Raw genomic sequence first — 13,276 nt, forward strand, 5'->3', positions numbered from 1 at the left:
ATCGGGGAACCCTAACTCCCGACTGCACACATCCCCCACGATCCCCCTCATCTCTTCCCTCTCCCCCTCGATCTGGATCGGGGGGGCGTACGCCCGATTCCGCCGCTGCCTGACGCGGCCTGGATCCGTCCCCATCGCTCTGACGCCGTCGCCTTGGACCTCGCCGCCTCGTCCTCAACCGCCCATCGCCGGACCGCATCGCCTCCCCCTCTTCCCCGAGTTGGATGCGCTGCTGCCCGAGAACCTCGCCGGAGGCCACGACGCCAGAGCCACCCCGCCGGCCTGCATCCTCTCCGTCGTCGCCTCGTCCCCGTCCTCCTCCTCGCGCCCCACTGCCAATCCCCTACACGCGCGGTGAGGCCCGACCTCCTCTCCCCTCTCTCCTCGCTGAACCGCGTTCGCCCCGCACCTGGCGCCCGTGGCCTTGCCTCGCACACGGCCCGCCACGCGCGTGGCCGCCTCCGCCGGTCTGCTGTCCCTCGCCTTCGTGCAGACCACCCGCCGCTCGCCCCGTCGCCGGCGCCCTCGGCTCCGTCGCATTCCCTGCTCCTCCTGCTTCCCGCACCCCTTATTGCTGTTCTACATCACCGGTGTCACCCTTCGTTGGCGCCGCTCGCCGTCGACCGCCCGCAGTGCCCTTGTTGCAGCCTCGTCTCTGGCCGTCGCCCCCTGTCGTCCTGGGCAAGCGCCCAAACAGGCTGGGCATCATCGCCCGCTAGCACCCGCCCCGCGGTGGCCCTCTGGGCCACTGACTAGGGGCCCCCTTCCCGCTGTACTAGATTTTATCTGGTTAAAGCCAGGTGTGCACATTATATTCATTATAGAAGATATAGAAGATACTGCCATGCCAGCTGTTTCTTATTGGTAACTTGATTATTTTTAGATAATAGTAGATAGAAAGAACGCTCGTAAGGAGTCCTATTGAAACCAAGAAATATAGGCCTGCTTGCCATCCACACCAGAATAGATAGAGTTTTCCGAAGAAACCTGCTAGTGGAGGAAGGCCCGGCCCAGAATAAAATAAATAAATAAATAAAATGAAAATTATTTAAATTAATTAACTTAATTAAGCCCAATTAATTAATCTAATTAATCCTGTCTACTAACCTAATCACTTAGTTAAGACTAATTAAGCTCTGTTTAGCTAATCTGTGACATTGACGAACGGGACCCACGCGTCTGTTGACCCAGTCAACAGACGGTTGACTGATGACATCATGCTGACGCCATATTTGCAATTTCGAATTTAATTAATTCCGTTAATTCTAAAAATGTTTTAAAACTTTGAAAATTAATATAAAATAAACTGTAACTCGGATGGGAAAACTTTATACATGAAAGTTGCTCAGAACGACGAGACGAATCCGGATATGCAGCCCGTTCGTCCGCCACACATCCCTAGCATAACGAACATGCAACAATATCCCTCCGTTTCATCTGTCTGAATATGTCAAACACCGGAATACTTTTCCGGATGTTTTCCCCCACTTCACCGTATCACCTATCCCTGCGTTAGATCACCCCTGGCACCCTGGCAGCGCGTATTGCCATGTTATGATTTGTGATGCTTTGATTGCTCTGTTATTTATTGTGTTCCCCCTCCGTTACTTCTTTCCAGTAGACCTCAAGACTGCTGCTGGTACCCCTGTGATCGACTACATCGACGACGAACCCTTCTCTTGCCAGAGCAACCAGGCAAGCCCCCCCCCCCTTGATCACCAGATATTACCTATTCTTCTTTATATTGCTTGCATTAGAGTAGTGTAGCATGTTACTTTTCGGTTACTCCTATTCTGTTGCATAGCCTGTCATTGTTGCTACAGTCATTGATACCTTACCCGCAATCCTAAATGCTTAGTATAGGATGCTAGTTTACCTTTAGTAGCCCTACATTCTTGTCAGTCTGCCATGCTATACTATCGGGCCGTGATCACTTGGGAGGTGATCATGGGTATATACTATACATACATACTATTCAGGTGGTGACTAAAGTCGGGTTGGCTCGTTGAGTACCCGCAAGTGATTACGATGTGGGGGCTGAAAGGACAGGTGGCTCCATCCTGGTAGAGGTGGGCCTGGGTTCCCGACGGCCCCCGACTATTACTATGTGGCAGAGCGACAGGGCAGGTTGAGACCACCTACGCGAGAAGTGGGCCTGGCCCTGGTCGGCGTTCGTGGTTGCTTCATAATAACACGCTTAACGAGATCTTGGTATTTGATCTGAGTCTGGCCACTGGCCTATACGCACTAACCAACTACGCGGGATATGGGCACTCGACGTCGTGGTATCAGCCGAAGCCTTCGTGACGTCAGCGACTGAGCGGCGCGCGCTGGGTTGGACTGCGTTAACGCAACTTCCTTTGTGATGGAGGTTGCTAGGTCTGCTCACCTGCCGCCCTCGCAACGTGCAGGTGTGCAATGGGCGATGGGCCCAGACCCCTGCACGCATAGGATTTAGACCGGCGTGCTGACCTCTCTGTTGTGCCTAGGTGGGGCTGCGACGTGTTGATCTTCTGAGTCCGGGCATGACCCAGAAATGTGTGTCCAGCCAAATGGGATCGAGTGTATTGGGTTATGTGGTGCACCCCTGCAGGGAAGTTTATCTATTCGAATAGCCGTGTCCCTCGGTAAAAGGACGACCCGGAGTTGTACCTTGACCTTATGACAACTAGAATTGGATACTTAATAAAACACATCCAGACAAGTTCCACAGATAACCCGGTGATCACTTTTCCACAGGGCGACGAGGGGAGGATTGCCGGGTAGGATTATGCTATGCGATGCTACTTGAAGGACTTCAATCTACTCTCTTCTACATGGTGCAAGACGGAGGCTGCCAGAAGCGTAGTCTTCGATAGGACTAGCTATCCCCCTCTTATTCTGGCATTCTGCAGTTCAGTCCATCGATATTGCCTCTTTACACATATATCCATGCATATGTAGTGTAGATCCTTGCTTGCGAGTACTTTGGATGAGTACTCACGGTTGCTTTTCTCCCCCCTTTTCCCCCTTTCCTTTCTACCTGGTTGTTGCAACCAGATGCTGGAGTCCAGGAGCCAGACGTCACCGTCGACGACGACTACTACATGGGAGGTGCCTACTACTACGTGCAGGTTGCTGACGACGACCAGGAGTAGTTTAGGGGGAACCCAGGCAGGAGGCCTGCGCCTCTTTCGATCTGTATCCCAGTTTGGGCTAGCCATCTTATGGCAACTTGTTTAACTTATATCTGTACTCAGATATTGTTGCTTCCGTTGACTCGTCTATGATCGAGCATTTGTATTCGAGCCCTCGAGGCCCCTGGCTTGTATTATGATGCTTGTATGACTTATTTTATTTTAGAGTTGTATTGTGATATCTTCCCGTGAGTCCCTGATCTTGATCGTACACGTTTGCGTGTATGATTAGTGTACGATTGAATCGGGTGCGTCACATGAATATAGCATATACAACTAGCACATGTACGAGGGATGAACAAATCATACCCTTCCGGTTGACCTAGCCAACACGACGGCGACATCAGCAGCCTCGAGTTCGTCCGTGTCCTTCTTCTTGGCGGCGGCGTCTTCGACCATGGTGTCGACGGAGGGAAAGTAGTGGAAGCAGAGGAGGGCGGAGACGGATCTGGAGCAGTCATGTTGAGACGCTCCCAAAAAACCTTATTGCCGTTCTCCCGGGCAGGATCTCAAACGACAGGGTTACGAGGCACCTGCTCTCCCGACCAACCATGCACGCGATCGCTGGAAGCAGCACAGAGAGAGGAACAGTAGATGGTCCTGGGCCGCAAACAACCCACGGTCCAACATCTCGGACGGTGGCACTTCCATAAGCGACTCGTTAATTAATCCATATGGATTAATTAACCATTCTTGACCGACAAAAATAAGTCTCGGCTCATTCCTGCGCCGCGCATGCGTCATGACGAGGCGAGGCAGGCGGCAGAGGAGGAGGAGCGCGTATGTACATCTCCGTTTTCCAAGCTCACAATGGCATGTGGTAGGGCAACCCTTATAAAGGGGTCTCACTCTTCTTATATGGTACTAAACTTCCCACCACTTGCCATGCACGCCTTTGAGATTAATCAGGGATTATTGTGTTATATGGGCCTAAGCCCATCTATAATCCAACACCTGTAGTGGGAACCATGATAAAGATTCACATTGTGCCGCGCCGAGGATAGCGTCCAGTCTTGTTGCACTCAATACTGCAACAAGGGAAAATGGAGAGAGAGCAGGTTCACGCGGGTCCCAACCCAAAGAAAGAAAAAGCCCATCCATCAACCATCATCTTCTCCCTCCCGTGACTCTGCTCCCTCCCCCACCCAGTCCTTCCTGCTCCCTCCCTCTATTCTTCCACTTCACTCCCCCCTCAATCACTCGCCACCCACCTCCTTCCTGCTCTGCTCTCCTTCCACACCACATTCCAGTTTGCCAACACCACATTCCACTATTGAGCGGTGTCCACGACCTTGTCCTCAATAGTCGTCACACCGTCAAGGCCGTTGGCAAACTGGCATTTGTATCCTCACGCTGCTGCTGGTCTGCTACCAGCCCTGCAGGTGATCAAGTAGAGGATGCAAGACAACAGGTTAGCTGTTCCGCTTGGCCGCGTGCTAGGAAGAGATCACACGGCAATTCCTCCTCAGCGTCAAATGCCAATCAGGAGATCAGCGGATGCATGCCCAAGCTCGGTAAACTCCTGCCTTGCTCATCTTCCCCAGATGTTCCTGATGATAATCCTGTCCAGTCAACTATTTTTGGTGCGCCACTGAGAGAGCATGCGGAAGAGACACCAATGCAGGAGTTTAACAGGGCTGTTATCTCAGAGAGAATGAAGTGCATTGTAGAGCAACTACAGCCCTTGCGTACAGAGTTCACCACTATTCTGCAGAGTTGTGGCCATAACACTGTTCCAGGCATTACCCATAGTCGTCCCCTCACCACTGCTCGAAGTATAGAGCCAAAATTGTATGGGAGGGATCAGATCGTGAAAAACATCATACATGATATAACCAAGGGTAAATGTCAGAACAAGGATCTAACTGTGCTTCCGATTGTCGGTCCGGGTGGGATAGGGAAAACAGCTCTGATACAACACACATATCATCCTAAAGACGTCCGAAATCATTTTCAAGTACTGATCTGGGTATGTGTATCCCTCAGTTTCAATGTAAGTAAGCTGCTTGAAGATATTAAAAATGATATCCCTGAGGTTAAAGAGGAAAAAGGGGGTAAACCGGATGAGTTGATTGAACAAAGATTGAAATCTAAAAGGTTTTTGCTTGTATTGGATGATATATGGGGGATTAGTACTGAGGATGATTGGGAAAAGTTATTGCTGCCACTCAAAACATCAGAAGAAAAGGGCAACATGATTCTACTCACAACCCGGTTTCCAGCAGTAGCAAAGATGGTTGGAACAATTGACCATTCAATAAATTTGGAAGGTTTGGAACCTAACTATTTTAGGGAGTTATTCCATGCAATTGTCTTTGGTGATGACCAATGTAGACAAGATCACATTTTTTTGCTTGAGACCGGTGAAAAGATAATGGTAAAACTAAAGGGATCCCCGCTTGCAGCAAAAACTGTTGGTAGATTACTGAGAAAAGGCCTTAATTTACGTCATTGGAGAAAGGTATTAGAAAGTAAAGAGTGGGAGAGACAGACTGGTGAAAATGACATTATGACTGCCTTGAAGCTTAGCTATGACTATCTTCCTTTTGAACAACAACAATGTTTCTCATATTCTGCATTGTTTCCCGAAGATTACGGATATAGTGCCACCGAGCTAATCGACTTGTGGATAGGACTTGGTATTTTGCAACCTGATGGTCAGAACCCAACATTGGAAACTAAAGGTTTGAATAATTTAAATGATTTGGTCACACATGGATTTTTCAGAGAAGAAATTTTGTGTGGTCGTCTGCGTTATGTAATGCATGACCTACTACATGATTTAGCATTGAAGGTTGCATCGAATGAATGTCTTACTATGCATCATTCAACTGTGGGGCCTGTAGAAATTCATCCAAGCATACACCACTTGTCTATAATCGTAGATGGTAATGATACAGTGTCTCATGAAAACTTCAAGAGTCAACTGAGAAAACTGAAGACAAGATTGAAGGTTAAACAATTGCATACTTTGATGTTATTTGGAGTTATGGATGAAATCATGGCCAACATTTTGGGTGATTTGTTTAGGGAAGCAAGTGCTCTTCGTGTTCTCTGCTTGGTTAATATGTCGCCTTCTGTGGAGTCCATGTTACATAAATTTCCAACACTTATCCACCTACGATACCTACGTCTGGGAAAAAGGTACGGGACAGAGAGGCATTTACCACTTGCCATTTCTAGATTTTATCATTTGAGGATTCTGGATCTAAGATGGCAGTATGACTGTCGTGATTTGCTCAAAGACTTGAGCAACCTTGCAAAATTGTGTCGTTTTTATACCCCAACAGATGAGTTACATTCTGATATTTTTAATGTGGGAAAACTTAAACTCTTAGAAGAGTTGAAGAAATTTAGAGTCAATAAAGAAAGTGAAGGATTTGAACCAGAGCAACTAGAACATTTGACCGAACTAAGGGAGCTTGGCATCTATAACCTTGAGAATATACACACGAAAGAAGAAGCAGCCAAAGCAAAAGTGATAGAGAAAAACTACTTGGAGAGGTTAACATTGGATTGGGATAGTAACCGGTCTAATAGTGAGCCTGATGTGGAAGCAATGGTTCTTGAGAGCCTTCAACCACATAAATATCTTAAAGAATTGTGCATTAGAGGGCACAGAGGCCCTTTTTGTCCAACATGGTTGGATGATGAGCCTGATGTTGAACTTCTACAATCTCTTCATCTCGATGATGTTTCATGGGAAAATCTTCCTTCTTTCGGGAAGATGTTGGATCTTCATACATTAATATTGAAACATATTGCCGCAATGAAGGAGTTTGTCATAGAGCGAAGCTTTTCTAGGCTGATAAGGCTTGAACTTGTTGGCTTGGAAAGTTTTGGAGAATGGGTACTATCACAGGATTCTCATCATATGTTTCCTCTTTTGCAAGAACTGATTATAAGGGACTGTCCTAATCTTTTGGAGCTGCCATTTTCAAACCACATTGCTTACCCACCAGATCAAGACTGGAACAGTGATTCGTTTGCCAAATTGCAAGTGCTTGAGATTCAAAACTGTCCAGAATTCTTGTTAGTGCATCGTATCCCGTGGACTGAAACTTTACATAGTGTCTTTATAATGGATGTAAAGCTACTACAAGACCTAGAATATACAAAGTACGACTCAAAATCATCCAAATTGGTGGTTACTGGGAAGGATGAACTGCGCAGCTTAGATCAGGTGTTAGCATTCAATAACCTGACAGGGCTCGAGTGTCTGGAACTTGACAAGTGCCCACCTCTAGAGTTGAAGCACATTGTGATGTTAAACTCAGTGAAGTATTTGGATGTAGTATCAGGTGATCTGGTTGGGCTATTAGGTCGTCAGAATGATTTTGAATGGCAGCTCCCTGTTGAGCATCTTGTGGTCAAGGACTTACGTGGTGCTAGTGGGAAGCAATTGACAGAGCTCCTCTGCCACCTCCCAAGGCTCTCCGAATTGTATATCAAAGAGTGTAAAAATATAACAAAACTTACAGTGGGGGTGGATCTGCAACAAACAATATCAGCAGCAAAATCAGAGGTTGAGCAGGAGAAAGAAGATGATGGGCTGGTGCTCTTCCCGGCCAATCTCTCTAACTCACTACAGCTGTTGGCCATCGGGGGATGCCCAGAACTGGTCCTGGTGGACCCTTCAAGTTTTATTCCTGAAAGAGGAGGAGAGTTCCCAGGCCTGCGATCCCTCGAGATGTTAGAAATTATTCACAACCCCAAGATACTATCTGGCGTCTCGTTTTCCTGCTGCTTTTCCCCGTCCTCTCTGCAAGAGCTCCGTCTCGAACATGTGGAAGACATGGGGACGCTGGAGCCCCTCTCAGACCTCACATCTCTCACCCGATTACAATTGTCGGATTGCGGAAAGGATCTAAGATGCAAGGGCTTGAGGCCTCTCCTTACCGCCGGGGGACAGCTCACATCATTAGAGGTCCGCGGCAGCCCTAGATTCTTTGCTGGATGGGATCCTAATCATCCTAGTCAGGTGATGCAGGACGGAGGAAAAGAGCAGGAGCTGCAGCAACTACAGCTAGTTTCTCCTCCGAGTTCATCCAAACTGCAGTTTCTCCATACAGATGAGGCCATGGGGCTCCTTGTTGTGCCCATCTGCAGCTTCCTGTCCTCCTCCCTCACCCACTTGCACCTTGATGGGATCTCCCAAGAGATGGAACGCTTCACCAAGGAGCAAGAGGACGCTCTCCACCTCCTAACCTTCCTCCAGCACCTCCAGTTTTATGGATTCATCAAGCTTCAGAGCCTCCCTTCAGTACTGCACAAGCTTACTAACCTCAAGCTATTAAGGGTTGTGGTATGTCCGGCCATCCGGTCATTGCCCGAGGATGGCCTCCCCAAATCACTCCAAGAATTAGATGTATACACGTGCCGCAACGAGAATCTAAAACAGCAGTGCAGGGGGTTAGGGGGAACCATCCCAAAAATCAAGCTGTAAGAATTTGACTGACCCAAGGTACAGCTAACTTGTTTGTTCCCATCACTTTCCAGATCCCACCATTACCCTTGTTTTTTTCCTGCATTGTAATCGTCTGACCAGTGTTTGTTTCCATCTGCTATGCAGGCCTGTGCCTTGGAGACCCCCTCGTACATTCTTCTAGTCTTGTAGAGCTCAACTCTCGCCACACATGCACACTTGCCACATGGATGAGGGTCTTTGTGGCCATCTTCTTCCTTCCTCTACATAAATTTGGTAAGTACTCCCTCCGTTCCTAAATATAAGTCTTTGTAGAGACATACTGATGTATATAGACACATTTTTGAGTGTAGATTCACTCATTTTGCTCTGTATGTAGTCCATGTTGAAATCTTTACAAATGACTTATATTTAGGAACGGAGGGAGTACATTTAAACTAGAACTTTCCTTACTCCGGCTGTACCATATCAATTATTTAAGATGTCTTCTCCACTCTCCTTGTCTTCTTACTCTCACTTTGAGAAAGATAATTACTTCTGGAAGTTTGCTTGTTTTTTCTTCCTAGATGAGAATCATGCAGTCTGTCATGTATTAACATTTGTTTTGGTTTTCTGTGTAGGTGTTCTTATGTTCGTTCTCATAGGTTTCTATGTACTTTTCAACTGCATTTGGGTTTTCATTACTCATCGAAGACTTGGTGGTCTACTTGGCTAGTTCGGGTGTGGAATTGAAATATCACCATGGCATAATTCAGGAATGAATTAATACTTCGGTGCTACACTACAAATATAATGGCCATCTTCTTCCTTCCTATTAATAAATATGGCAAGTACATTGAACTGAAACTTTACTCCTGATGTACCATATATCAATTATAACAACTTCCACTTATAATCGTGCTATATCATATATCCATTTTTCTTCCCAAGACAGTGAAAATGCTTCTCCTACGAAATCATATCTAATTGTTGTTTTTTCCATGCGCCTTGTCTTCTTACTCACAAGTATTATCGGTTAATGTCTCTTGAGTGTTCCTTTGTTTTTCAGGAAATCTGTTTGTATTCATCATTTGTTTTGGTTTTCTGTGCAGTTGTTCTCATGTTTGTTCCCGTAGCTTCCTACATATTTTCTATGTAATTTCGGTGGCCGTCACTCATCAAGATTCGGTGGTGTACAAACTGTACATGATTAGTTCAAGTGTCAAGATCAAATATCACCATGGAATGTTGTAGAATAAATCAGGCTTCGATGTTCTGCTCCTGAGGTTTGCCATTTTCTGACTCACTAAGTACTATTTAATGTGGCAAGTGACCTGATATTCACTCATACTGGTACAGAATTCCCTACTAGACCTTGAATATGCACTTTCAGTTATTTTATCCTAACATGTTCTTTGCTTAGCAGGTCTGCTTGTGATATGGATTTTATAGGAATCACATACTCTATTATGTTCCATCTTTAAGAGATATCAGGTGTATTTTCTGTTACAATTCAGTGATGATTTTTTTAGGATCCTGATATTTTGAATAAATATAATCAAATTATGCTCTTTCTTGAAAATAAGAATGAAGGTATGCTCTTGTGAGAGCTCGAACCATACATACAATAGTCACCAACAGACTTACGAAGCTGCACAAATGTCAACATAATATGGCATCATATGATTTTTATTTATTTTCACATATTAATTATCATGTTATGCTTCGCAGGTCTTATAAATATTCTCTTTTGGTAAAAATCACCATGCAGTCCTAGACATGATTTGCATTTCAGGTGATGAGGAAGTTACCGTTATTGCTTAGTAATAAGGTACTGAACTGACCAGAACTCCAGAACAGTCTACTCTACATACTTATTTTTCAGTTTTGGGCTACAACAGTTTTCAGTGTTCACTGTTTTTAATCCTTCCTATTTTAAATAGACATATAATGTCGGAAGTTCACGCCAGTTACGTTTTCATACTTAAGCATGTAGGTCATCCGTTCGGCCACATGAGAATGGTACCACCCAGTGGATGCAACTTCCTCTGTTCAGATATCAGGCTATCACCAAAAGGTATGTCCAGCATGTTTCTCCCTATGCATATGTATGGAAGGTCGTTGTGTAGCTGTATGGTGTTTCTGCAGGAATATGTACTCACTTATGGTTCCGAAGTTTCAGATTCAACAAAGATTCTTCTTTTGCTTGATAATTGTGGCCGGATGCAACTTCAGAACTACACAACGCAGCAGTAGAGTGAAGGTATGCCTCCTTTATGTGCTAAAATAGTGAATTGTTCAAGTTATAGTGGAAGTAATATGTTGCTTGCAATTTTCAGAACCTATTAATAATCAGAACTAGCTTACTATGTTGACCAGTGCATCTCGATACAAATTACATGGAAATTACCTTTGTTAAGTTTGCCACTGTTCTTTCATCAATATAGTAAACACCGTTGGAAAAATAAAATTTGTTACCCAATCCTGGGCAGTATCTCAAGATCTCGAGCATTATTTTTGTAATCTTTATAACGATCTCAGCTATTGCCCTGTCAACACTTAACCAGGATGTCACCTGTGCCAAGAATTTAGTTGCTCCATGGTTGCTTATACGCGGATATTACGTGACCAGTGACTGATCAGTGAGTCCCTCACTCTTATTGCCCCTTTCCCCACTTCAATTAGTTACGTTGCTATTAGTAGAGCTAATCAATGCCAGTTATGGTGTTACTTCAGTTTTGTTGATCAATCTCCTTGGAAGCAAAAGGCTGGAATTGGCAAGAAAATGTGGTTGGTTCAGGTAGTCTTCTGACACTGCAACAGCCACACGGTTATGAACTGCAGGGTGCACACTCGTGAGTATACTTGGATCTTGATGTTTCTCTGAATTTCCCGACCTTGTGTGATATTATCCTTAATGACTTGTTCACCATTATGTTATCCCTAGGGCCTAGGCTGCGGTGATCGAAACCATCTTGAGCTTACACTGGTCAACTCATCGGTCAGAATTTGCCGCGGCGATTATCTAATCAGGCTAACCCTTTTTGCCTTCACATGGTGTGTGGTATACATACTATGATGCACTTTTCTGTTTGTATGGTATCTTCCCCGGGCGGAATTGTGGCAAGGCAAGTACTTGGAGTTTTTGGTTGGCCCCTTTGCCAGCACATGTGGAAGCTACTCGCAAAATGGCCAACGCTTCCTTGACAACCAGAGAAGTCCTGCTTGAAGTTGGCCAATGGTCTTCAGCGTCAGTACCGGAGAAATTACCTACCATGCCTCTCCATCTTTGAAGAATTCCAGACCTTCCATCACCGGTGCACTTAACTAACAATGGTCAACGCGCGGCCGCCCTAGTATCCCTTGCCGGATGTCTGCCGTCTGCTAGCCGGCGCACTGTACCGAAGAAATATAGGAATGAAATTACAAGAGCATTAATTCTGAATCCCCACACCCCCAAGTGTACCAGCCCATGATGGCCCGCCCATGTAGACGAGTCGTATCATGTTCACAGCCCAGCAACTGAATTGCTGTATTGGATGCCATATTGACGCCCCTAAAAAAATTCCCTATTGACCGGAAAATCCCTTGTGCATGGATCTCGGCACCATAGCCCACGCTCAGGATAACGGGCTACCTGTCGCCCGAGCACCAAAACGCCGCTCTCGATCATTAGCCACTAAACTATATAATAACCCCTAAAAAAACTAAACTATATAATAACAGTATTGTACACCATTTCATCTTTCTTACTGAATAAATTAAATAAAACCACAGTGTATAGCCATACGAAAGAATTCAGTTCTATTGATCTAAAACCAGATCCATCCAAGGCCACACAGCTGGTAATTTCCGCTATACCTATTCAGACTACAATGTACACTAGTTGACATAATTTTTGAAATATGTTTGTGACATATATAGCATTTTTTAAATGTTTGTAACACTTAAAAAATGTTCACAAATTGAAAAATACATGAAAAAATAAAAAATTGTTTGCGCAATTTAAAAATAATGTTAATAACATGTACCCTAAATGGGAGGATAATTTTTTTATGAATTTGAAAAAGAAGAAAAATAGAAGAATAAATAAATAAATAAAACGAAAAACACATGAAAAAGGAAAACGAAAAGCCCGGCCAGAACCTTCCCAAAACCAACGGAAGGTTCCCAAAACCGGGAGCAACTAATTAACGAGCGCTCCTTCGGGAGCCTCGCAACGATCAGCGCCACGTGTCACGCTCTGGGAGCTCCCTCCGGATTTTTTTTATTTTTCCGCACGCGTTTTTGGCTTTTTAAACGGTTTTTTTTGGGTTTTTTCGACGTTGTGGTTTTCCACCGGTCTTCCCTAGCTTTTAGACCCAAATTTTTTTTAAAAAAAAATTGCGCAAAAAAAACCCTTTTTTCGCAAGAGTCACGGTTTTGTTTTCGCGAGAGGCACGGCCATGCCTCTTGGAAACGGAAAAAAAACGCGTTTTCGGTTTTTTTCCTTTTGCGAGAGGCACGGTTGTTCTTTCGCGAGAGTCACGGCCGTGCCTCTTGGAAACGAAAAAAACACTTTTTCTGTTTTTTTCTTTCGCGAGAGGCACGGTTTTGCTTCCGCGAGAGTCACGGCCGTGCCTCTTGGAAACGAAAAAAACACTTTTTCTATTTTTTTTCTTTCGCGAGAGGCACGATTTTGCTTCCGCGAGAGGCA

At 45.2% G+C, this 13,276-nt stretch overlaps 1 protein-coding gene and 1 long non-coding RNA gene across 2 annotated transcripts; both read left to right on the forward strand.

Moving 5' to 3' along the window:
* Positions 1-3,911: 3,911 nt before the first annotated feature.
* Positions 3,912-8,877, forward strand: LOC119310474 (disease resistance protein RGA2-like). Its single transcript, XM_037586216.1, has 3 exons — positions 3,912-3,960; positions 4,427-8,640; positions 8,749-8,877. The coding sequence occupies exons 1-2, from the start codon at positions 3,912-3,914 to the stop codon at positions 8,620-8,622; spliced, it is 4,245 nt and encodes a 1,414-aa protein (XP_037442113.1). The 3' UTR covers positions 8,623-8,640; positions 8,749-8,877.
* Positions 8,878-9,750: 873 nt separating this feature from the next.
* LOC119312547 lies at positions 9,751-12,076 on the forward strand. Its single transcript, XR_005151391.1, has 8 exons — positions 9,751-9,866; positions 10,007-10,074; positions 10,312-10,411; positions 10,570-10,657; positions 10,763-10,843; positions 11,148-11,222; positions 11,317-11,435; positions 11,528-12,076. It is a non-coding gene; the product is annotated as an uncharacterized LOC119312547 (long non-coding RNA).
* Positions 12,077-13,276: the final 1,200 nt, after the last annotated feature.

Source organism: Triticum dicoccoides, chromosome 5B (assembly GCF_002162155.2).
Source record: "Triticum dicoccoides isolate Atlit2015 ecotype Zavitan chromosome 5B, WEW_v2.0, whole genome shotgun sequence".
Lineage (NCBI taxonomy): Eukaryota > Viridiplantae > Streptophyta > Magnoliopsida > Poales > Poaceae > Triticum > Triticum dicoccoides.

Coding starts and splice junctions, on each gene's coding strand:
- LOC119310474 (XM_037586216.1), top strand. CDS start 3,912: ATGCGTCATGACGAGGCGAGGCAGGCGGCAGAGGAGGAGGAGCGCGTA. Junction 3,961..4,426: donor AGAGGAGGAGGAGCGCGTAT/GTACATCTCCGT, acceptor ACCACATTCCAG/TTTGCCAACACCACATTCCA.